The sequence below is a fragment of the Talpa occidentalis genome, unplaced genomic scaffold, assembly GCF_014898055.3.
Source record: "Talpa occidentalis isolate TD23 unplaced genomic scaffold, MPIMG_talOcc4v2.1 talOcc4.3, whole genome shotgun sequence".
Lineage (NCBI taxonomy): Eukaryota > Metazoa > Chordata > Mammalia > Eulipotyphla > Talpidae > Talpa > Talpa occidentalis.
Window position 1 is genome coordinate 12,265,615 of NW_023603184.1, and position 26,774 is coordinate 12,292,388.

The window sequence follows — 26,774 nt, forward strand, 5'->3', positions numbered from 1 at the left end:
AGAAAACAAAGTGGAATCAAAGTCCTCACTCTTACTTTTATTTGTTATATGTCCTGGGTGTCTCTGAGGACTCATTCTTCTACTTTCACATTCCTCCTACAAAGCGGCCACCCAGAATTTTTTTTCTGTTCACTCAAGAAAAGTAGTGCCTAGAAGTTTGTGATTGTTTTTGTTTTTGTTTTTAAATATTTATTTATTTATTTATACAAGCACTGGGTACAGTCAGAAGCACGGGAGGGTGAGAGAATTCACCAGAGACAGAATGGGGAACAGAACAGGCAGACTGACGAAACACATTGCTGAGGGGAGCAGCGGGTGCGACAGGAGAGGTCTGTGCGCCATGTGGGACCCTCACCGGTTGCTGGGGATGGAACCGGTGCTGCAGAGGCTGCGGGCAGCTTTGCAACCCAGTCCTCAACCACTGCGCCAACGGGGAGGCCCTGTGATTGTTTTTTTATGGTCACCCTGGGGTCAAGCCAAGAGAGAAGCATCTTAAGAGCAAGCAATAGTATAGATTCAAAGTGAACCCAAAATCCTCTTGTGATGCTCTCGGGGACATCCAGTTGGTACCATGACTGGGGTTGTACATAAAGTTGTCATGGCAATAAGGCGATAGCAGCTGGCAGCATGACCACAGAGAAGACATCTGGCAATGATGCCGCAATCACAGAGATTGCTCCTTCTTTCGTGCTGAGGACTGCTCATCGGTGTTCTGGGACTGGCGCCCTCACGTGACTAGTGCACGCAGTTGCTCTCCACTTCACAGCTGATTAGCAGGTGCAGTTTAGGTGTTTATTAAGATTTTGTGAGTATGAAGGCTCTAGAAAATGTGTTCCTGAGCACACTGGGTGTGTGTGTACATGCACACTTATGTGCAAGGACATTTTATTTGTGTTTGTATATGAGGAAGAGAGAACCATGAAGGGGGAGGAGATTGAGAAGACGCATATTACAGGGTCATATGCAGGAAGCTGTTAAAGAACAATATAGAATTGGCTCAAATATCAAAATTTATAGTCTCAAAAGAAGCACTCTGGCAGAAATAGTGGGAAACCAGTGTGTTCTGACTAAATTGTGGGGCTCCTATCTGAGGGAATATAATTCTGGGGGTGAATGGTAAAACCATATCAAAGATTAAGTAACCAAAACTAAGGTCTGCACACCAAGGGGGAGGGAGTGAGGGGCACATATTATTACTAAGTCTGAAGGGGCCAAAGGTGAGATTTGGGGTCAAGATTGGAAAGTCAAGAATTCAAGACCAAGTAGAGGTGAGAAGGGAGATAAAGCTAGCCTAGAACAAATTGGAAATAGGATCTGGATTCAAAATAATTTCCTTAAATCATCCAGAAACCTTTCTGACTTAGAATTTTGTTTCAGCAAGGTCGTGGTGCAAGTTAGAGTGCATGCAAGCACCTAGGTAGGGTGAGTAGGTAATGCTAAAATGGAGCATTTGCATCTAGAGAGTGGGTATGAATATTTAGTGGAGGGTAACGGGAAGTGAATGGAAAGAAGGTACTTTTCATAGCAGGAAGACTCTTCAGCCAGCCTGGCATGGAGCGGCAGATGTGGGATGGCTCCTGATATTTGGTCAGAATGTATCGACTGCCATTACATGCGAGACCCTAAGCAAAGGTCTCATAATTTCTCCTTCAGACAAGGACTGAGACTCGTTATTTGGTGGAAAAAATAAAACTTGACTTCAAATATTACAGGCTGGATGGTTACCTGAACTGTGGTATCTATAAAAGAGGGCCAGGGGAGCAGGGGAACTCTGTCCTCCTTGTTGTTGACAGTCTTGCCTTGCCTCACGGCATCCTGGCAGAAGTTTGGAAGGATCTTTCTTGGAGCACAGTTCCAGACTAAATACTGGAGACTATACACAAGACTTAACTTGGAGATTCCCACCTGACAGTTTCCAGGGACATTGGCATGCTGGGGGGCTCTGTGCTGTGGGAATGAGGACAACTTGCAATGTCTGAAAAGCGCCACTTCCTGCTTTTTCATTTTTCTACTTTAGAATAGTTACAGTTTAGAGGAGGAAAAAAAAGGACTAAAGATATTTTGAAGGAAGTAGAATCTTCTTTATTGCATGCAGTTTGCATTTTTTTTTTTTAGTCATTTGTGGAGGAGGCTGTTTTAAACCTTGTAGGAAATTTGGCTGAGATAAGACGTATTTCTGATATCTCAATCAATGTAGACTTGGATGCTTTTCTTTCGTGCAGCTCTTTTCTGAAACACATCTATCTTAGGCTATGATGCTTTATATCTGATATACTTGTTTTTATAATTAGCCTATAAAAGAAAAGTTAATAAAACTTTGGTTTCCTACAGCCCAGCTAGCCAGGTGTTAATGGCTCCCAGCCTACGTCAAGCACATTGAATGGTGGTATTTTTAAGTACAAGCTCTTAATTCATAATTTCGTGTCTTTAATAATGTGTGTCTAAAGTGCCATTGTGCAAGTGCGCACGCCTCTTGCGTCTGGCCTAACCTGGAAATATTAAGTAAAAGAGCACATGGAAAGTGCCATGGAATAAGACTTTACTCTTCAGATGTTCATTCTTTATCCCAAGAATCACATCCCCGCAGGGATAGCCACAGAGGCACCCTGTTAACTGAGGAAACATCTCCATTAAGAAGAAATTAATTTCAAGAAATTTAAACAGGCAGAAAGGGATCATTAAGAGGCAATGAGTTGTAACAGAAAGTGCACTGACCTAGGCCAGAGGAAAGTTGGTTTCTTAACCTGACTTTTTTAGTGTAGTTCTCTGAGCCTTTTTGTCCATATATAAAATGAGGTAGTTGGACTCGGCTCTAATGAGAACAATTAGACACTCACTAATTACTCTGGCCATTCACAAATAGGCTGCCATTTGTTTCAAATTACAAGGAAGGCTCTATTTCAGTAATTTTAGTAAAATGCTTTGTTTAAATAATAACATACATTTCATACTAGTGTAACTATAGCAAAGATACACCACTTGCTAATCCTCGGGCTTTAAGGTTTTATGCACTTAGAGGCCAATCAAAGGGAGAAAGCTGGGGCGGGGGGGCGGGGAGGGGAGGGATTGGGGTCAAAATAAGGGGGTTGCAATTGCAATTGTATAGGGAATATAAAAATAAAATTTATAAAAAAAATTGCTTAACAGTAAAAAAAATCACAAATTAAACACTATTTTTAAAAAATCAGTGTACAATTTATGGTATGTGAATTTATCTCAATAAAAATCAAAAGCAAACAAAAAAACAGGGGAGAAAGCTCCTTCTAGGTTTCATATGTGTAAGGGACCCTAGACCTTTCCGTGGCATTTTCTTGGAGACCAGTACCAATGCTGGGAAGTACTTTGAGGAGGAAGGAAAGACTTCTCTTTTAACCAGAGTAGTTATACTTTTGACTATATTATATTTTGGGGTTTCACATTTAAATCTTTTTTAGGCCAAGGCATTTAAAAGGTTTGGCAATTACTAATAGATGTTATATAAAGGAAACTTTTGTGTCACCAATCTTATCATTTTGTAATACACCAGCTGTCAAAGAGATGAAATGGAGCGTGAAAGATAAGAGTTTCAAACCTACTTCACAGGAGTCATTTCTCCGGAGTACTCACTCAACCTACCACATTCCTCTTTGGGGCTCTGAATTTGAGTGAATGTCGGAAGTTTGGGTCTAGAATAACCCAGATGGATGGACCCAGAAGATTGTTCTTACCATTTTGAGCTAGGTTGGAGAATGCTTATTTGTTAGGTAGGAGAGAATGGGAATGAGAAACAGCCCTAAATTGTTTTAGATTTTTCTTCCTTCTAATTCTTATTTGTGGCCTAATCTGTATAAAGTGTAGTGTAGAAAAACCCATATAAAGCAATGGGAAATAGAAAATTTAATTTTTGAAAGCCATGATTTATTCTCTGACTGCAGACTGGACTATACCTTTCCTGGCTGTGATGTCACCTCCCTATCTTCAGACCACATGTGTAGGTGAGGTCAAGTCACTTTTTATTATGCTCTCCATTTTTTTGTTACTTGGAACTGTTAAGAAAATTTCTTAGGCATTCAAAAAAGTTATTCCAAGGTTTATACTATAAGAGAAGGTACTAGATCTTGTAATTTTATTCCAAGGTTAGAGATCCATCAATAAATGATTACCATAAAGCATAACATCCTCAAATATACACACTCAAAGAAAGGAATTATATAAATAAACATAAATCACAGTTCTCAATCTGATGCAGGATTTGCAGGGGCATTAATAACACTTAACACTCCCGGTCTCCTTTTCTTTAGCACCAGAGAGAGGTACCTGCAGAGCATATGAATTCCTAAGGGCTGTGTTACTTAATCACTTGATTTGGAAGTGGATACAAATTACAAAGGCTTTATTTTGTCTTGAGATTCTAATGGCAGAATTACAGGAGCTGCTTAAAGTATTAGGTCTCCTTCAGTTTTTAAGTGCAGCAGTTGAGCACTGGGTTCGCCGGTTCGATCCCCGGCCGTCTGGTGAGGGTCCCACATGGCGCACAGACCTTCCTGCTGCCCGCTGCTCCCCTCAGCAGTGTGTATCGTCAGTCTGCCTGTTCTGCTCCCCGCACCTTCCTGCACTTCTGACTGTACCCAGTGCTTATATAAATAAATAAATCTCAAAAAAAAAAAAAAGTCTACTTAAAAATGGGTTCACCTTTCCCTCTTTTAGTCTTTAGCTTCCTCAGTCTCCTTTTTTCCTCCCAGGTTTTCAGAGTTTGATTTCCCTTCTAACAGACCATAAGAGTGAAAAAGAGCACCAAGTTGAGAGTAAAAGGATTGGAGTTTTCTGTATTTCTTACAAGTTTGCAGCTGTGTTTGTTTCCTTACCTATGAAACCTAACTATAAATAAATCTATTTACTTAAGTGGCAGCTTCTTTCTCTATCATCTCTAAAATTCTCCCTGGCCTACTCCTTTGTCTACCTCTTCCCTGTTCTCTCCCTCAGCTACTCAATATGCATAGCTGTTCAAAACTGCTCATAAAATAAATGTGATTGTGAGCAAACATAACCATTAAGTGTAGTAACTAACAAGATAGGGAGTTTAAAAGTACTAATTTTTGTAGTTTCTCACTATGTTTATCTTTCTTATGCTCTAGTGAAATATAGAATACAGGCATATTTTATTTGGTCTGCACAGTTGTTGCAAAGTAAAACAATGTTTTTCAGCCATTAGAGAGTAAAAATATAAAGGCTTGATATTGCACAATATTGGTGAAGGCGTAAGGAAATGCTGACTTTCCATTCTGTGGTGGGAATGTCATTGGTACATCTATTTTGGAGGTCAGTTTGGAAGTATCATCCATATTTTTCAGTTTCTAAAGAAATTTATATGAGATATTAAGAGGTATATCCAAGGATGGTCATTGCTATATTGTTTTTAAATATTAGAAATATTCTGTATTTTAGAAATTTAGAAATATTAAAAATTTAGAAATATTCTGTATTTTAATTAAGAAGGGGAATATTTAATGGATCTATTTTATCCATTTTATATATGTATAATATCCATATATATTTGTATCTCGTATATATTCAAAATAACTCAAAGAATGAAGTTATCTGTATGTACTAACATATTTTAAGGAGAAAAGCAAGATATAGAACCATATGTTCACTATGATCCATTTGTATAAAAACAACATAATTGTCTACATACAGAAAGTATACAGCTATATATACAAATGACTGCAAGGAAAAATACCAAACTGTTAATAGTAATTACCTTCTGAGGAAGAAAGTGATAGTGAATATGTATTGCTGATGTAAAAATGAACAAAAGGAAAAGCAAAAGGAAGGTTGAGGAAGAGTGAAAGAGGCAAAAGGATTAGCAGGAAATTTATCAAAGATAATAGGGGAACAGATTTAGGTGATATCCTTAAAACTTCAGAATCATTTAGGAACCGTGGTTCGTATTTGAGACCAGGACTACCTGCCACTTATAATAATAACTCTACCCTTCCATCTCCTTGTATGTGCAACTTATTCTTCTTACTCATCTGTGTTCTACAGGTACCTCGGGGCCAGATGAAGGTGTTTATACAGCAGGAATTTAAGGAAGTTCAGAAAGCAATTGCTGACGAGGAGGAGAAAGCCCTTCATTTAGTAGACATCCAGGAAGCAATGGCCACAGCTCATGTGGCTGAGATATTGGCAGATGTCCAGTCCCACATGGAGAGGTTGATGACCCAGATGGCCCAAGCCAAGGAACAACTTGATACCTCTAATGAATCAGCTGAGCCAAAGGAAGAGGTAAAAGAAAATGTCTACATTTATTGGTAGTAGGAGAACTAGAAACTAACTGCCAAGGTTGTTAGCTCTGGGAATGTTCCCTAGCTGTGGTCCCTGAGAATGAGCGAGAGAATCAAAAGCGGTAGGTAATAAATGTTGACACTGGTGTGCAAACCTGTCTGGGAAGATTGGCTGCTAAGACCTAGATCCAGTAAGTGACCCTAGCAAAATATTTGTGCCCCATAACTTAAAAGAGTATAGTCAGTGGGGCAAATACTAATTGCAGCGAAGGAGGAAGCTGGAAATCAGTGCCAGAGAAGAAGGCCATGACAGAGCTATGTTGTAAAATGAGCCCATAAATAAGGTCATCCCAGGGCTGAGAACTGCGCTGACTGAAAAATGTCAGAATTGGGAACATAGAGCAGGACAGAATGAAAGATTTTGGATTGATACTGTGAATAGTGAAAAGATACCTCAAGCGTGGAGCCTACAGCATAAATTGGGAGTATAAATGTTGGATTAAGAGTGGCATGGGGACTAGGGCCTTATAAGGACTAAAAAAGGACAAGTGTGAATGAAAGACACAAGATAGATGTTCAATCACTGTGAAACTCTTAACCCTGGTCCTTCCCATGTTGCTTTGAACCAGTGGTTATTTGTTCCGAAAAGAACCACATACATCTAAACAGCAAAAATGGATGAACATAAAGCAAACTCCTGTGCCCTGTCTATGTCCTTCCCCACTCTCCCTAGAAATGTTATTAACAGTTCAGGGAAAATACAGTGAAGTGTCCACTAGCACACTTATAATGTCCCAGACACTTGCAAAGTGTTTGGCACACATTTTCCTTGCAGATCTAGTTCTCCTGCATCTAGCTTCCCTGGGAGGTAAGAATTTGGATCTCCCTGTGCAGAGGAGGAAACTGAACCTTGGAAGAGTTAAATAAATTGCCAAAAGCCTCATGTTGGAATTGATGAACCAGAATTTGAAGCCATATTTCTGTAACTTAAAAAAACATGTCTTAATTATTGCACAAAGATATGTGACTGTGATGAGGATATGCCCTAAATCATAGGAAAAACTGGATACATTTTCCATAAGGTTCTTCTAGACAATTATATTTTAACATCCAAACTAATTGAAAAATTGTGTTAAGGTTTAATTTTGTCATTGATAATTATGCAACTCATATTAAATTCAAATTATTACATTTTTTATTACTAGTGAATACTTCCCAAAAGACGTGTCAGTCAAAATGCAAAGAGAACTTCCCCATCCCTATACCCTCTTTCACCACTCACTGCAATTCTCTGTCAGGAGAGTAGAAATTATTAACACAATTAACCTCTATTTCAGGTCCTTAATAGTCTGCTAAAATGCCCTTGTTCCACGTCCAGTGCATAACCTGGTTTTAATCACCTTCCTTGCTGCAGCTCGCCTTTCTAAGCTTATGTCCTGACTATCTCTTTTACCTCCCAAGTCCCCAACCTCAGTCCTCCTGCCAAGACATGCACACACATATCCATCCTCTAGTTTCACAGAACTCAAAATTCTTCAAACACACATTTAAAAAACAATCAAAACTGCTTTGCCTTTGCTCTTGCTAATACAGTACTTTTCTTCTGTTGCCAGCCTGGGAAAATCTTGTTTCTCTCTCAACTGCGATTATAAATGTCATCTTCTCTGTGCAGCCTTCCCCACCTTGTCCAGGAGAGGCAGTGTCTGTGACTTTCCTTCGCACTTTCAAAACACGATTTGCATCGCTAGTAGAGCCCTTAACACATTTGGTCATAGTTCATTTTCTCCATGTGTGTGTTTTGCCTGCTCCTGAATGGGAGCTCCTCCAACTTTAGGTCGTTAGTTACTTATCTCTTACCCTCTGCACCTACATATAGGAACTTCTTGATGAGTCAGGCTAAATTGTTACTGATCTTGATAGTTTTTATTAAGTGTATTTTATATTTTATACACTGTGCTTGACATTTATACACAATATTTAATTTTCACATTCGTCCTGTAATAGAGGAACAGTTTTCCCCATTTTACACATTAAGAATTAAGAGAGTCAAAATAACTTGATCATGGGAACACAGCAAACAAGGGATGGAGTCAAGTTTAAACCCATAATGTCTGACTCATTCTCCTTTATACTATTGGGAACAATCAGTCAATCAAATGGGGGCAAGGGGAAGTTCTTTGAAGAGTTATCATATTCTCTATTGGGACCAACCCTCAACGGCTAAAGATGAGGCTGTAAAGATACATTAACATAAAAAGGATGAGTGAGGTCCTTTGGAAAAGGCTTGAAAATCATTTGAAAAGTGTTGTTGGGTCACAGAAGGAGGCTCAATGGAATTTGGTGTGATAACTGATAAATTAGCTTCAGGAAATGCAGTGCTTGGAGATAGAACCTTCACATGCTGTTTTAGCAAAGAGTAAATGAGAAAAGGAAAAACCATTGTTTGAAGAATAATGTAGATCATCAAATGCTAGAGCTGTCCTTTTACAAAGAAGAAAACCAACATCCAGCTTAATTAACTTGCCCAAGGGCACATAACTAATAAATTAACAGAACTTGAGCTAGAATCCCTCTTTCCTGAGTCCCAGATCAGTGTCCTTTCTGCCATGGTGTCCTGCTTTGTGTTAGAGTTGCTCTGTTCATGTTGGCAGAAAAAATGCTAGACCAGGCAGAGACGAGTCTTTGAGGGTAACAGCTTGATGCTTTTGGAGCTGGTCAGCTTTTGCCTAAGACCTGCTGCTATTTTGGGCTCTCCGTTTGCTCAGAACTGAATACTGCCAACCATACAAATAAAAAGGTGAGGCTATTACTTAGGCCTTCTAGGTCTGTGCATTCACTTCTTTGCTTGCAAGAGCAAATTATTGGTTCATCTCTGCTAGGCAGTTTGAACATAGGATTATATCTTCCCTTGTCTTAGCATTTGGACGTTTTCTGGCTTGTCTGCGATGAAATAAATGCATGAGCCCCGCTTTCAGGTTGGAAGAGGAGAGGGAATTGAAAGCCTCTGTATCGGTCTCTACCGATGGTGATTTCTAAAGCTCTTTCTTTCTGTTTGTTTTTTAAGGTGATGAAGACGGACCCAGGTAAGACCATATTATTGCTGCATGTCTGTTCTCAGAATTGAGGTAGACTGACATTTTGGGCCTTTTAATGTCCAGTGAAATATGGACAGTCAAGGAATGGCACAGAAAAGGGATCACCATCTTAAGCCAGGGCTTTGAAGATTTTATTTTGTAAGACTCCCATCTCTTTCCCCATCTATGTCATTTCCTGCCTGCAACCTTCAGATAAAGGTAGACTTTAAAGTATGTAATAACAGTAACTTTGCTTTATTCTTTTGCACATTCAGAATACCTTGTTAAAAAGAGTAGGTACTACATTTGAATGATAATTAGGCTGTCGGGTGGACTGACTAGATAAACTTTTGCATTGTTCTTTCTTGATTGGAATTGGATTGCTTTTTTTTAATGGCTGGTAGATCCAATATTCTTTATTTCTCACCTATAACATCTTTGTGTCTGACTCAACACATCTATACAATGAATCCTAGGTCATAGGTATACAAAACTTTATTTAGGAAAAAGAAATTGCTCCTCTGTGCTTCTCTACCACTATATGTAATTTAAAAGTACATTTTATTGTAGCCTCAGCATTGCAGTGAACCCACAAATAAAGAAATTACCTTTCCTGTCATTCTATTCAGGCAATGTGAACAAGCTCTAGGAACTGCTGCGCTATGCCATTAACACAGTCCAGGGGCATTTGTACAAGTAAATGCAGTGTCCAGCCAGACCTCCTCTGTCACGTAGGATCAAGGACTATTAAGGTGGGAAGGGGTCAGGAAAATCATCCCAGCCATTGCTATTCAAACTTCAGTTGCAGCAGAAGCACTGGGTACTTTTTCAAATGGGCTTTAAATAGAACCCCAGTGTACAAAAAACAACTTTTCTCTGATGAAAGTTGGGGCACATCTATTTGTGAAACTCTCTCTTCATTTTAATAGACCTGAGGGACTTGGCAGACACCTAGGACTCCTCAGAACCTAGTGTGAGAGTAACTTATACTTCACATTTCTCATTGAAAGAAGCTAACTTACTTGCTCAGGGTTACCTTAGAGGAGGCGGGATTTAGCCCTTTTGCTTTTATTTACAAACCAACAAAAACTACTTATTTTTTTGCCTTCTCCCTTCCCTCTTTTAGTGCCAAATGGTAACCCACATCTGCATCTCCTGGTGCTTCCCTCCCTTGGGAGCTGTAGATCTCAGCTTAGATCTAGCTTCTTGTCTACTTTGGTTAGCACCATGTGCTCTGCTCTAAATCGACAGAGCCTCAGGGAGCCCCTTCAAAGGCCATCTTCCAGCTACATTCAGTAACCAGTTCCTCAGGGTTTATTTCTCCCCATCTTCCTTTCTCCCCTTCTTTGCTTTTTTCCTCCCTTCTCTTCTTTCCCCTCTGCCCCTCCATTACTTTTCTTATGACCCTACTCTATAACACTGTGCTGTTACATACTGGGTGTGCAGTGGTAGCCAGGACAGACATGGTCCCTGCTCTCGGGATCCCAAGTCTAGAGAGAGAGACAAGCACCTAATGCAGCACTAATAGTATGGGGGGAGCTATGACAGGGGACCCCTTAGGGTGCTCCAGGAAGGGCTCCCACATCAGCCTTGGAGGACAAGAGGAGGCTTCCCAGGAGAGGTTCTCTAGAGAGTTTTGAGAGATGAGAAGGCAGAAATGGAGCAGATGTAGAGGTAGTTCTGGCTCTAGGGAATAAAAGCTCCAGACAGTAGAAGAATGAACTAAACAGTCCAGGCTATTTAGGGCCTGATAGACCTCTTCAAGGTATTTGAATTCTGTCCTGCAGGCAGTGAGAAGGCATTAAGGAATTTTAAACAGGAAGCTGGATAGATTTGCATTTTGGAAGTCTCTCCTGACTGCAGAGTGGAGAACGAATTGGAGGTGGGTCAACACTAGAGCCTAGGAGGCGAGCTAGGCCAGGCTAGTAGTGCTAGGAGGCTAAATCAATGTCTTCTCTAGTTATCGATCAAGGTTTCCCCATTTTCCCAGACCTTTGGTTAGAACTACTTGTAGAATTATCTCCCTAGTTCTTCATCTCTTCCACTGTCAAGACAAGCTCTAGTTCCTTAAAATGCAGGCCACATCATGACCTTTTCCTCGCCCAGAAAGAGAGTACAAAGAAAACACCTTAGCAATTGTAGTGTGCAGAGTCCGTAAGGTAGAAATAATATTTCTGTCTTGAGGAATTCTAACTAGGGTGAACACATTCATCTTGTGAATATCTGGCCTATTCCAGGAATGACTTTGATTAGAAGAATACAGATGACCTCATGAGATTATCTACCCTCAGAGCTCCTGTTCAATGTGTGATGGTGATTTTAAAGTTTAATTGCAGATCACTTCATGTCATGTTGATAAGGTAGTGGGGAAGCAGAGTTTCTTTACTAACAATCAAGATGTCAAGCTGTCTCCCTCAAGCCAGGCTGCCATGGATGTCAGCAGGGATTCTGTTGGACTGGGATTTGACAGAACCTTTTTTGGTACAATGAGCACTTGAAGAACATGTTCCAATTTGGCAGAAAGAGGAAAGAAGAGTCAAATTTTCTTTTTAATCTTTAAATTCATACTTGTTGATTCCATTCAGTTTGTTGGTGTTGAACTACCCAAACAAATTGTGTTGGCTCAGTTTATTCCAATTAACACTTTGGGGCAGATCTTCTTTGATCTGAAATTTCTCTCATTTATGATATACGCTTTACCATCTCCATAAGCCAAACAGTGTTTTGTTCCCAAAGGCTCTGTATTGCTGACAGCATTAAACGTGGGTTTGCTGTATAACAGAAACAGAGCAATGAGGGTCTGCTGCCCACGGATGGGAGACCAGTGCACCTGGGACCCTGCATTCCAGGCCTGCTTTGACTGTTACCTTTGTGCCTCCTTTGCTCACTTTCTTTCCACACGGCTCCTTCCCCACCCTATGCACAGAAGTCCAGGAAAATTGCATTCTGACACTCTTCAAAGTGGCAGGGACAAAAGGAAATTCCTGTCCTACTGAAACATGTCAGTTTATAATCAATCTCCCCACTTCCCTTCCTACCAGCTGAAGTGTCCCTGCCTTCTTTCCTCTTTTCTGTTTTCACTTGTCAAGCGTTTTGACATGAAATGGCCAAATTTTTGTGCTTTCTTGGTCATGTCTGTTCCTTGTCCTAGTTTATATTGTGTAGTTGTTCTGCTAGCCAGCAACAGTGATAAGCATAGCTACCATTTATTGAAGGTTTACTCTATACAGTGTTCTATCTATATGTTCTCCATCCTCATGTAAAACTTACATTGTAGTTGTCAGCCCACTTTTAAAAGTAAGTAATTACTGCATAGAAGGATTCACTTGCCTTAGAGATCACACAGCTAAATAGAAAAGCTAGGACTTGAGACTGGTTGGTTTTAGTGGTCATGCCCGATGCCCTCAGCTGCCTTCAGACTGTTGGGACACCCTTCCCTGTAGTCTTGAGTGAACCCCCCCATGTGTTCACACAGCCTTCAGAGCCCCACTTGGCTCCTGTCCTCTAACCTGAGAGTTCTTAATTGCTTCGACATTTAATTTCTGTTTTCTATAAGCAACTTCTCTTCTCCTTAACCTCTCTTATTATAGAAATATTCCTTCATCTCATTCTTACTCAGTGTCCCCTGAGGGTCAGCAGCAAAGGGGGGGGCACTTACACACTTCCTGGGCCCCACAGAATAGCCGTCTTTGTCCCTCCCTTGCCATCCGATAATTCATTCTTCCTATTCAGAGATGGCAAGGATTCCTGGAGGGCATGAAGGAACAAAAGTCCTAATATGTAAAACATGTATATTAACCACTGTGGAGTCATCTTTGAAGCCCAGAGTGGTTTTTTTTCCCCAAGCAAAAAAAAAAAGCAATTTACACTTTTGGCAGCAATTTTCTGTCTTCTCTATGCTATAATGGGAGATCTTGTGTTCCCTCCCTTACAGATTGGCTCCCTCTCTACTCCTGCCAGAGCCTGCTGAGAAATAATATATATTCCAGGCGAGGGGGTGGCAGTGGGATCTGTTCCCTGGAAAGCTGTTGTGTAGTAGGAGGAAGAAAGAGAGAAGGACCCTTAAACTCTTGTATTCAGAGGAAAAGGGAATGAGATCAATATTAAATTTTGATTTGCTATTGAGGTTTTCTGTATTTTTTTTTAACAAAGAGTAAAATGCTTTTCTAATAGTTACAACCATACTTGGGGCTTGTATAGCATTTTCATCTTCAGAGCTGGCTCTTATTCAGGTGAAAATCCCCTGCTGAGATCAGTGTGAATCTGACCTATTCTGATATCTGTGATCAAACAGGCAGCGTGTTCTGGAGGAGTTGGGGCTCGCAGAGAGTCAGCAGATCCACCTTCTATTCTTGGCCTGCCTATGACTGACTGTGTGACCTTGGGCAAATTATTTAATATCTTGCACTCCATTTTTATTTCTCTGTCAACATTAGTCTTTCTTTCCCCCTGCTCCCTTGGTTAACCAGTTTTTTGGGATATAGTTGTGTGGAGGAATATAGTCTAATGGCAAATATGGAGTGGAAGGAAACTCCTTATAGGCTTTGTAATGTGGTCGATTTTTTTAATCTTCTTAATTTTGTTACTTTCAAAACTTGGGACTATAAGCTCGATACTTTTTCCCTCCAAAATAATAACTGTGTTCTTAGATATGGCATTTCTCTTCCTGAGGTCTTCATTTGTAGACATAAGCAGGACTAAGACAGTGATACATTTAGGTTTCTTATGTCCTCTGACTGCAAATTCATGTTTTTGATTTTGCATTATCTTCATTTTAGAAGACATAGCTAGAAACCAAAGAAAATAACTTTGATCATTGTGACATGGAATGGAACTATCAGGGCTGCTTATTATGCAGAAGTGGGCTTCCACCATCTAAGTTGGCCTTCAGTGTGGAGAGTCTCTTAACTGTTACATTTCCTGTTGTAGAGCCTGAACTGACTTTGTTTTCCCCTGTTGATATAGATTATTTATCCTCTAGTCACCGATGAAGGATGAAGCCATGCTATGCATTGTGCTGCCTATTTATAATAAAAGGAACCCTCCTTGCTAGAGTAATTGAGTTTCAGGTACTTGCACGTAGCAGTCACAACTTTATTTCATTTTGTTCATGTTGGTATATAACCAGAGAATCCATTCACAGATGGAAAATTCTGCTGAGGCACTTCTAGTTTATCACATTGAAAATGCCGGCTAGGCAAAGCCTATATTCGAACATAGATCTGCCTGCATTTTCTGGCTTCATAGTGCTGGAAAAAAAGGCCCAATAGGAAGGAGCCTGGATGTCATTTTGTGTGATGTGGTTTCACTCTAATCAACTTCCCTTTGATATCCAATACAATAGTTATGATGCTTAGCAGGCTAACCTTGTTTATATTTTTGATTTCATGGCTTATCAGGATAACATTCACTTCTGGGAGCTCTGTACTCCAATCTCTTAAGCAGGAATGATTGCAGAGGAATTCTTTTCATTTTTTTCCTTTTGCCTCATTTCTACTGAGATAACAGTAGTTTGCAGCATTGTATATGATTTGGGGGTGTGAGTTCACACCTCCTTAGATGTATATTACAACACCACACCAGCACCAGATCACCCATAATCTTTTCCCATAGTCCATTAGCCTCCCTCCCTCTTTGCTTCCTCCCCTAGTTCTCAGTCAGATTTCTAGGGTTTATTTTAGGTTCATTTTTCTGTTCTATGCTATAATGGGAGATCTTGTGTTTTCTATATGCCTCAAGTTTTCTCTTGCTTTTCTGTATTCCACATATGAGTGAAATTATCCAGTATTTGTCTTTCTTCCTTAGCATAACCCCTTCCAGTTCCATCCATGTTATCATAAATTGTAAGATTACATCTTTTTATAGCTGAGGAATATTCCATTATGTATATATGCCACATCTTCTTAATCCGCTCATCTGTCATTGGCACTTAGGTTGTTTCCGTAATTTAGCTATTGTAAACAGTGCCACCATGAACATAGGAGTGCATACGTCTTTAAGTAAATGTTGTAGCTTCTTTCGGGTAGATACCTAGGAATGGAATTGCTGAATCGTAAGGTAGATCTATTTTTTAAAAATTTAGAAATCTTCATACTGTTTCCATCAGAACTGAACCAATCTATATTCCCACCATTGGTGTTCAACAGTTCCTTTTTCTCCACACCCTCACCAAGCAACACATGTTGTTTCAAAAGTATGGGCCTTCTCACAGGGGCGAGGTAGTACCTCATTGAGATTTTGATTTGCATTTCCCTATTGATAAATGATGATGAACATTTTTTCTTGTGTCTGTTAGCTATCTGTATTCTTCCTTGGAGAAGTATCTATTTATCTCTTCTGCCCAGTTTTTGATTGGGTTATTTGTTTTCTTGTTAAGTTGTGTGAGTTCATAGTAGATCTTGCATATTAGCCCCTTGTCAATTGTATGATGGGCCGATATTTTCCTCCACTTAGTATCAAGGGTATCTAGGGTAGTGTCTAGTATTTAGGGGATATTTTCATTTTTTACGATAATTTCTTTCATTGTGCAGAAGCTTTAGCATCTGATGTAGTCTCATTTGCAGTTGAAGTTGACTACCCCCAAACATCCCTGAACCTGGTGTTATGGAGTCTTTTACCTATATTTTCTTCAATATATTTTATGGTTTCATCTCTGACAAACCTTTAATCCATTTTGAGTTAAATTTTGTGTATGGTGTGAAATAGTGGTTTGTTTAATTCTTTACATGTGCTTGTCTGGTTTTCCCAACACTATGTGTTGAAAAAACTGATTTTTGCAGTTTATACTCTTGGGTCCAAAATAACTGTCCATATAGGCATGGATTTATTTCTGGGATCTCAATTCTATTCCATTGATCAGTGTGTCTATTTTTATCCCAATGCCATACTGTTTCAGTTACTGTAGATTTATAGTATAATTTGAAATATGGGAGTGTGATAACCTCCATTCTTCTTTTTAGTAAGTTTTTCAGGGTCTTTGTAGTTTCATATAAATTTCAGTAGTGCTCTATATCTTTGAAGAATACCACTGAAACTTTGATAGGAATTGCATTGAACCTTGCTTTGGGTAAGATGGACTTTTTAGCAACAATGCTCATTCTTCCAATTCATAATCAAAGAATATCTTTTTTATTTCCTTATGTCATCATCTATTTCTTTTAATTATGTATTATTGTTTTCTCTGTACAAGTCTTTTACCCTCCTTGGTATAGTTTATTCCTAAGTATTTAATTCACTTATGAAGTGATTATAAATGTGATTTTTTTATTTCTTTGTCTTCTGGTTTACTCTTTGTATATAGGAATGCTACAGGTTTTTTTTTTTTTTTTTCCACTGGGGACTATCACCCTGTAAATATTTTCTTATCATGTTAAAATTTTGTGGCTCTGCTAATTTATTTTTTAACTTACATTTAGAAAAGAAAAAAAATAAGCACACTGGGATGAAATAAGTAGTAGAGGTATGCAGAGAACTAATCTATATGACGGCTAGGTGAAAAACACTTTTTACCTATTTTTTAAGATACTTTATCAAATACAAGTGAACAGACTTTTTAGATTATGGTGAAACTTATTATACTAATTTAAGTATGTAGATAGCCTTTTACAGCTATGATAATATAGATAGAGGGATATTAACTACAGAAATGATATGTAAAGAGAAACTCCTAGGTGTTTTCCTCGAGGGATTTTTTTTTTTTAAATAATAAATTTTATTGTTATATTCCCCATACAATTGCAGCCCCCCCATTCTGACCCCAATCCCTCCCCTCCCGCCCCCGCCCCCCTAAAAGTGTCTCTGGTTCATAGTTTTTTGTTGATTTTGATTTTCACTTTCTTAAAGTTATTAATTTTCCTGGTCCCTTATTTAAGTTTTCTAGATTCCTGTTATGAGTGAGACCATCCGGTATTTTTCTTTTTCTTTTTGGCTTATTTCGCTGAGCATGATCCCTTCCAGCGCCATCCATGTTGCTGCAAATTGCATGTGTTTATCTTTTTTGAATGCTGAGTAATATTCCATGGTATATATGTACCACATCTTCTTGATCCAGTCATCTATTTTTGGGCATTTGGGTTGTTTCCAAAGCTTAGCTATTGTAAACAGTGCTGCTGTAAACATAGGGGTGCAGGTGCTCTTTGGAATTGATGTTTCTGTGTCTTTTGGGTAAATACCTAGGAGTGGAATTGCTGGATCATATGGAAGTTCTATGTTTAGTAGGTCCAGAAATCTCCACACAGGAATGCTACAGGTTTTTGTATATTGACTTTACTGCCTGACACTTCACTGTACTGATTTATTGTTTCTAATAATTTTTTAGTGGAGTGTTTGGGGTTTCCACACATGTTATGTCATCTGCTAATAATGACAGTTTCACTTTTTCTTTCTCAGTTTGGATTCCTTATATATATTTATTTTCCTTTGTTTCTCTAGCTAGAATTCCCAATGCTATGTTGAATATTAGTGGTGAAAGTGGACATCATTGTCTTATACCTCATCTTAGAGGAAAAACTTTCAGTTTCTTACCACTTAGTATGATGTTAGACGTAGGTTTCTCACTTAAGGCCTTTTTAATATTGAGGTATATTACTCCTGTCCCATTTTTTGAGAATTTTTATCATAAATGCTTGTCGAATCTTGTCAAATGCTTTCTTTGCATATATTGACATGATCATATGATTTTCATCTTTCCTTTTGTTGATGTGGTAATTTACATTAATTTGTGGATAATCAGTCATCCTTGCATACATGGAATGAGTCACTTGGTTGTTATGTATGATCCTTTCATAGTATTGCTGACTTTAGTTTGCTAAGATTTTATTGAGGATTTACATCTGTGTTCATCAGAGGTAATTGGTCTGTAGTTTGTGTGTGTGTGTGTGTGTGTGTGTGTGTGTGTGTGTGTGTGATGTTCTTCTCTGCCTTTGGTATCAGAATTATGTGGGCCTCATAAAATATGTTTGGAAACCATCCCTCTTCTTCAATTCTTGGAAGAGTTTGGGGAGGATAAGTATTAGTTTATCTTTGAAAGTCTGGTAGAACTAACTAGTGTGAAATCATTTGTCCTGAGCTTTTTTTTCTTGGGGGTGGGGAGACTTTTGATTACTGTGTAAAGTTCCCTGCTTATAATTGATCCATTCAAATTTTCTGTGACTTCCCAATTCATTCTCAGATAGTTGTATGATTCTAAGAATTTGTCCATTTCTTCTAGATTAATCCAATTTATTGGCATGAAGATATTCATAGTGGTCTCTCATGATCTTGCAGAGAAATTCTTTCATTGATTTCTTCACAGACATTTTTGGGTATCTACTGTGCTCCTAGGCCCCATGCTAGACTTCAGAGATGAAGATGTTACAGACTTTGTCCCAGCTCTCAAAGATCTCAAAGTCTAGTTTAAGAGAGAAAAATCAGTGAACAGTTTCAATTTCATGTTTCATTGCAATGTAGTAATTATTTTATCATTATAAATTATTATGAAGTATTTGTTGAATACCAGTTAGTGTTAGGAAGTGCTTTAAACACATATACTCTCATTTATTTCTCACTGTAGTTCTGTTATAGAGCAACCCCGATATTAAACGGGTTCCTGGCTGTGGGTCCTCACCCGCGCGCTTTAAAGGGACTTATGAATACTCTACTACAGACACACGCAAAAGGGTTAATAAAAGGTTTATTTACAAGAGAAAAAGAAATAAGGAAAATGTACAACTCAGGGAGAAAATAGGGAAATAAAGTCTTTAATGCGTCCTACCCGATCCGACGACCTGGAAACCCAAAGTCACTCTCAGAGCTAGACAGACGCCGCGAGCTGGCCGAGGGCCCCAAAATGGAGAGAGACCCAAAGCCCACATGTCTGCCTTTTGTATCCACCTGGCTGCTTAACCCCACCCTCAGGTCCCAGCCACCTTCCCTTTAGTCGTGATGGGATTTGGAGTTCCCAGTGTCTTTGGCTTTGACCTGGGGTGGGGGTGGAGTCCACAAAGCCTGTATGGAATTTGCTTTGGGGCAGCCTTTTCCCCCTAACACTGGAGTGGGGGTGGAGTCCACAAAGCCTGTATGGAATTAGCTTTGGGACAGCCTTTTTCCCCTAACAATTCCCCCCTTTCACTTTTTGCCACCATTTCCATGGTGATGAAGATCGAATATATGGAGGTTGGGATGCAGTCTCAGATGAACATTTTGTCCAAATCTGTTATAGGACAGGGAGAGGGGCAGCCCAAACCCTGCAAACCTGCCTGTACTAAATGGGTTCTGCCATCCGCCGCATCAACACAAAACACATGAGACTAATGGGAAGGATCTTTAATAAAACTAGGAAACAATACAGGTAAGGCAAAGAGTCTAGTTTCTAAATGAAGCATCCAGAGTTACCCGTCCCCTCGTGGGTAAAAGTCCATCCATATGGGATCGGCCCAGAGCAAGGCCCCAAAGCCTGCTACAAGTCTAAAGCATCTTCCAGTGGGGACCCACAGAAAAGGGTCACAAACAACCGGACAAGCCCAGAAGGAAAAGAGCAAAATCAACATCAAGATAAAAGCTGCCATTGTCAACTCCCCACAGGTCTCACCCACATCTGTGTCACCCAGTCCACGACCAAAAGACAAGCGCAGTTTCTTTACGTGTCTCTAGGCTCCATGCACCTCCTCCAGGTCTCCTGGCTCCATCCTGCTTCCTTCCTTAGTCTCTTCTTCAGCTTCTCCCCTTCCTGCTCAGCTCCACCCTCCCTTGGGTGGGGCAGGGAACCTCCCCCTTTCCTGGGGACCACCCTGTTGCAGTTCTAGTAAGTTCTAATCATTTCTCATTTTAGATGAGAAAACTGAGTCACAGAGAGGTTATATATACATGAGTTCATGCAACTCAAAAGCGACAGAGCTGACATTCAAACCCCAGGTGTCTGACACAAGAATGTGGGCTCTTAACCATAATGATCTTCTGTACTAAATATGTTGGATGCAGAGTAGGATATGACTGACCAGAGACATAGAGAATAATGAAAGATAACTTTATGCTAGACCTTGGAGGTTGGGCAGGGGTAGGGTCTTCCAAATGGAAAGGGTAGGAAGGCAATCCAAGCAGAGAGATCTACATGTCTGAAGCCTCGGAGACGTGAAATTTCATGTGCTGTGTGGGGAATTGTGAGTGACTGCATGACTCAGCTGTGGCCGGACATGAGGCTAGAGAATGGTGAGTCTACTTTATAAAGGGTTTAATATGCAATGTTGAGGAACCAGTAAGTTACACAATTTCCTGTTAGACTTTACATGAATTTTTGACGTTCAAGGTGGGGTGATGGTGGAGATCTGATGTTCTTAACCCTCCAAGTTGTTCAAAGGTCAACTGTAAATTGATGTGGAAAAAAAAAGTCACATTTTCCCCTGAGTTAGATGTAATGCTAAAATGTCTGACTGGAGCCTAGTTTGTTTTCATAGCCATTTTAGGCTGGCACTAAGCATAATAGATTTTAGGATATCACAAAATTATAGTTTATGTTTTAAAAATAAATAAATTTGATGGCTGTGATTATGGCCCCCTCACCTGTGGCAGTCACAGCAAAATTATTAGTGGTGTCTTTTTCAATTAAGGAGTGACCTACTGGTATCTAGCATCTTCTTACTTCCTCCTAGCGAGAAGCAGGGTGGAGGTCAATAATTCCATTGACCCAAGGATTGTTCCCTTTTTTTTTGGAAAGCTTTTTGTTACTGAACTGTACTCACCTCTTTACCCAGAAACCCACAGTAGGCATCTATAGCAGATAATGGGAGCAAGAGATGGTGGGTTTTTTTGGTTGGTTGGTTTGTTTAGTTTTTTGGTTCAGTTTTGTTTTTTCCCTTCAAGATGATATGAAGTTTAGAACAATGAATGCAACTTCCTTAAAACAGAACTGCAGGGAGGTAGCTTCAGAACCATAAGAAGGGTGGCCAAAGGCAGATAAAGCTGAAATAGCCTAAGTGATGAGGTCTTCCCCAAGGATCGGTATTCATGTACTGGAGCTTATTTGGACCCAGGATCTAACTATGGGTGGTTGTATTTCATAAGAGAAATACTTTCCTACTCACAAACAAGGATTTCATGGAAGAAAAACACTTTCTTATATAAATGCCTCAGTCCTTAGCACCACTACCAATTGTTCCCCAAAGGTTGCGGTGTGGTTGTAAAACATAAAAGCCTTTTGTTTCCTTGGTGAGTACATGTGTCCTTCCCCTCTGGTTCCATCAATTCTATTTAAAGGAAAGTGATATTGAGCATGAAAAAAATAGTACAGAGAGGAAGGAGCCAATAGAATTGGAGCAAAGGAAGGTAGAGAAACATTTCTTAGCCGCCTGTAGCTGCTAAATGCATCTTGGTCTATATGCCATGGGGCAGTGTGCTGTTTTATCCCATCAACATAGAAACTCAGAAAAGAACCAGTGAAAACTGACCAAACCGCTCTCTTACACTGACTTTCAAGGTTGTTGAGCATCAACAGCTAAATAGCGGTAATAGCAATGCTTGCCTAAATGTTAATGTTAAGTAGAAACTAGACCTACATAGAATACTTCAACACTTTTAAACAACATTGTGAGGTATAGTCTAATCCTCTTTCTGCAAATGAGAAAATTGGCATTACGAGAAGCTGTGATTAAGTCCTGGCCACATAGTTGGTAAGTGACTTAACTAGGATTGGAACCACATCTATCAGGCTTCAAAGTCTGTGCTTTCAACCACTTGCTCTACTGCCTTTATTGGGAGATGGAAGATTCATACCTTCTGGTATCACAACTGCGAATAAGTAAAACTTAATGGATGGAATTGTGACAAACCAACAGGGGGTTGGCATTTTTATCAGAAAAAGTGTTTTATTTTCTTTGTTAAATGCCAAAAGCAGTTTTTCTAAGAAGAAAGTTGACAGGGAGATTGCCAGAAAAATGCCTAAGGTAGAATGAAAAGGAACTTCTTTCCCCAGACAGGTAAACATTAGTTTACTCCCTGGCTTTTGTGGAGCCAGCAACTGCCATTGCCTCTTCTGAAAGAGCCACTGTTCACCCAGTGGCAGGTGCAGGCCAACTGTTGTCATGGCAACAGCAGGAGAGGCAAGCAGTTTAATTCCAGAACTGATAATTAACTGGGGGTGGGGGCTAGGGGTGGGGTGGGAAATGGCAGATAATTGTTTCAGGAGGGAAAACTTAGCAATTACTAGCAAGCTGCATAGATGAAAAGGCCAGGCATAGATGCTGCAGCCCAGCATGGCCCTAGACTTCAGCACTCATGCCCTCTTGTTAGGAGTTTTTGATAAACTAATAGGAAGAGTCAAGTAAGTCTCTAGCCAACCAAGACTCTTTAAGGAATCCAATGAAGAAAGAGGAAATAATACATAGGCAGTGAAAAGAAGTGCAGGGGGGCAAATGAATGACTACCCTACATCACTTATCCAGATGCAATCCAGAAACACTATCTAAATTCTGCAGAAAGACTTCACGCTTGAGGATAAAACAGGCCCCATAAAGCACACCTGTTGTGAGCTTCTACTTCTGTAGATGAAATAGGAGAGCATTTTCTCATTAAAAACAAAATAAGACGAGGACATGTAGAGGTGATAAATTTGTTTAGGCACTTGATCATCATGACTATAGAGATTGTAATAATGAAAGTAAGTTAAGCATCACACATGGATTATCTATCTCATTTAATTCTTCATCAGCCTGCAAGGATGGTGCTATTACTCTTCTCATATCACACTCAGGTATTTTCAGTACCTTGCCCAAGGTCACAAACCTAGTAAGTCAATGTACCGAATCCTATTATCCTATTGATTTGTATTTAGAAAGTAGAATCTGTACTACTCTATAGAGAAACCAAGGTCCCAATCTAGAACAAAATCAGAATTACTAGATATGAACAGTTTACAATAACAAGGAAAATAATATTTTTTCTTATAAAATAAGGTAAGCTACAAAATAAAAATTACTAACTGACCAGAATTGGAGTGTCCTATGATTCTTTTGAAAGCTGTCAGACTCTTAACTCAGAGCTTAGCCCTGTGTTCCAAGTCCTAATCAGGTGACCAAGTATAAATCAAGGTTCCTTCCTAAACTTTGCTGTGACTCAGGGTAAGGTAAGGATTAGAATGTGATGTTATACAATGCAAAGAAACTGTGTAAAACTTCTCTAATGACCAAAGTTTCATGATTTATGTATTTTGCATGGGCGAAATGACATCCTGCATAGGAAATTTAACTGTATTTGAGTGTGTGTGTGAGAGAAACAGAGACAGAGACAGAGAGAGACTGAAGGAGAGAAACTGAACTTCCCCTTGATTTTCCAGAGGTGTGACAAGCTAATAAGTTGATGTTGCCTTTGAAGTGAAACAATTAATATCAAAATTTGGGAGCTTGACTGACACAATAATTATGCTGGAAAATGTAATTTTGCCTGCATAGTAGAGGTGGGATTAATTCAAGGAGATCTCATTAATGTTCTGTTCTTCCACAAAGAGCAATGTAACCTTTCTCTTATTAGATTAGTGCAGGGTCAGGATGCAAAAGGCTGTTGGGATAGTTCTAAGTCTTATAAGAAATAAATTAAGCACTGTCTCCAAGTCTCTAGACATGGAAATAGAAACCACTGAAGACAGAGTGTGGCCACTCATTATGAAATCAACATAAACCCATCATTTCTGCAAGTTTCATTCCTTTGTCCATTTATTTAACAAATTTTATTGAGTGTCTGCTATGCACCAGACAGCGCTAGATGTTGGGAGTGATAGTAGAAATCAAAACCAAATACAGCCCTTGTTTTCATGACACTATATGTTGGTTGGTTTCTCTTCCACATTTCAAGGACATACATCTGTTCTGTTTGCTAAACTCTCCATAAAATCAAAAAGTCAGCAGCCTATTAAAGAGATGCATGTCCTGTGCACTTATAAATGGAAATTCTCCAGTGCAGAGTTTCCCAGGTATATTAAATTGAACATTAATTGTTTGGCTTGTTAACTTAGTCTTCTGAACTGGGGATTTGTGTTTCAGTAAATTTGGTAGATAGTGCTGATATACTCATCCTTGGAGTTCCCCAAGAACCATGGTATTATAAAGGCTTCAGCAGCAGCTCTGTGATATTGAGACTGGTTTATTTAACTCACCTTTCCCAAACTTTGATGATAAGATTCTTTTAACCCTTATCCCATTTTGCCCTTTAGAAACAGTATTCCTCCTCTGGAGGAATGCAGCTCATTCACCACTAGATAATGACTGTCGCTGATGATTTGCCATCTAGAAAGAGGGTATAAGAAACATAAGGCATAGAGTAAGGGTCCATATCTCCTTAATTTGAAATTTCCTCATTGTACTTTATTTCAAATAACTTCTGAACCATTTCTTGATAATCATGTAATTTACTGCCAAAATAATTGGAAGCATAACTATTAGGGATACTGATTGTGTGTCCTGAGGAAAGGAAACCTTGAGAGAGGGACACTGGAGTATTTTTAAAAACTGATGCAAAAAATAGGAAACTGGATGTCTGTAATTCCATTATTGTCCTATAGAACATTATTTTCACCTTAATGATGTAATTCCTTTTGCTTTTTAACAATAAAAATATTTGCAAGCAATGTATACCCAAGTAGACCCTCACGTGTTGACTGCATGAATGAATCAGACAGTCACATGGGATATTGCTAAATATAAACAATGCAGCACAATGACATTTCTCTAGTTTCAAGTGAGTATATAAAATGGGCTTCCCTTTTGTCACATGTTGGACTTCATATATCTTGACACTATCACGTGCATATTTCAGATTTGGAGAAACAAAAAAAAAAACATAGAAAAGCATTTTACAAACTGTCAAGTGCTGCATCTAGGGAACATTATGTTTTGTGTCTTTTTTTTTTTAATTTCATTATTGATCTTGGAAATTGCTTAATATTCTGTATGTCAGAAATTTCCAATATGACTATGTCCTAATATCAAATTAATCATACATCAGGCAGTATTCAACTTAGGAACTAGAAGGAATTATGCTCAGTGAAATAAGCCAGAAGGAGAAAGAAAAATTTTGGATGGTTTCACTTATAGCAGGAATATGGGGAAACCAAATAAGACATCAGTGTAAAAAATAACAACAGTATAAAACACAAGAAAGCAAAAACAGACAATTATAAACCAGAGACATCCTGCAGGGGAGGAGGAGGGAGAGGGATCAGAGGGAGGGAGGGAGGAGCACAGGGGACTGAGGTGATGGTACACGGGTGCCTTGGGGAAGGAAACTCTATGGGGATTACACCTGGGGGGGTTGGGGGAAGCAAATATTGTTTAAAAATGAACAATGATGTAAAAAAATATTAAAAAAGAACAAGAAAGGAAGAGAGTGAGACTCAGGTCTGGCCCTCAGTCGAGCCTTTATCACTTGATTTTCTCATCTATCGTTTAGATGCAGCATCACCCACTTTGTATTAAGGTTCAAGTGAGATAATCCCTGTGAATAATAGTATGCAGGAAATACAAATAATAAATGTAAACAATGTGATGTTCACAAGTATAAAGCTCTATACAAGTGAAGTAGCATCAGGTAATACGAGGTTAAGTCTTTTTATAAAGGTATTTGTTAAGATGTGTTTGTATTTATAACTTGAGTTTCATGTATGAGTCATTTAAACAAACATTTACCAGAAAATAACAAAGGAAACAAAAAAGTGACCTTGATTCAGCACCTTTACAATTTATAGGGTGCACACAGTCATTTCTTTATTCTAACAAACCGGAGAAATGGTTTTGCTCTCCTTATATTACAAGGAAATTGAATGAGAGTAAGTGACTTGTCCAGGATTGCCCAGATAAAACTAGATGTAGCAAGTGTCAAGACCTGAAGGTAGGCTGCCTTGTAATGCATCCAATGTCTTTGCACTCATAGATGCCTTTGTTTGAAACATAATTTTTTTCTTCCTCTCCATATGGTTTTACACATGACTTCTCCTCTGTGAAAGATGCACAGGTGGGATCCTCATGTCTCAGGGTAGTACCTAGGAGTCACACTCATCCTCTCGTTCTTCACATTCCATATCCAGTTAACCAGCAAATCCATCAGATTTACCCTCAAATAGACATTCAACCCAAGGACCTTTTACCACCACCACTCCACCACCCTGGTCCAAGTCATGTAATTTTTCTTTTTTTTTTTAATAGCTCGTTTTTTTTTTTAAGATTTATGTATTTATGTATACAAGCACAGTCAGAAGCGCGGGAGGGTGAGAGAATTCACCAGAGCCAGAGCAGGGAGCAGAACAGGCAGAAGGACTGAAGTACACTGCTGAGGGGAGCAGTGGGCGCGGCAGGAGAGGTCTGCGGGCCATGTCTGCTCGCCAGCAGCCGGGGATCAAACCGGCGGCTGCAGAGACTGCGGGCAGCTTCTCAGCCCAGTGCTCTACGGCTGCACCACCAGGGGAGGCCCATGTAAT

General features: G+C 39.4%; 1 protein-coding gene across 3 annotated transcripts in view; it reads left to right on the top strand.

Annotated features, from left to right (window-relative positions):
* The first annotated feature begins 6,010 nt into the window (after positions 1 to 6,010).
* LOC119255357 (tripartite motif-containing protein 44-like) overlaps positions 6,011 to 26,774 on the top strand; it is a 78,467-nt gene continuing 57,703 nt past the window's right edge. For 2 of the 3 annotated variants that reach the window (XM_037522458.2, XM_037522456.1), the window contains exons 1-2: positions 6,011 to 6,267; positions 9,331 to 9,349. In XM_037522458.2, the coding sequence (XP_037378355.1) occupies positions 6,043 to 6,267; positions 9,331 to 9,349 (244 nt within the window). In that variant the 5' untranslated portion in view covers positions 6,011 to 6,042. The remainder of the gene's footprint in view (positions 6,268 to 9,330; positions 9,350 to 26,774) is intronic. The other variant, XM_037522457.1, reaches the window with a different exon arrangement.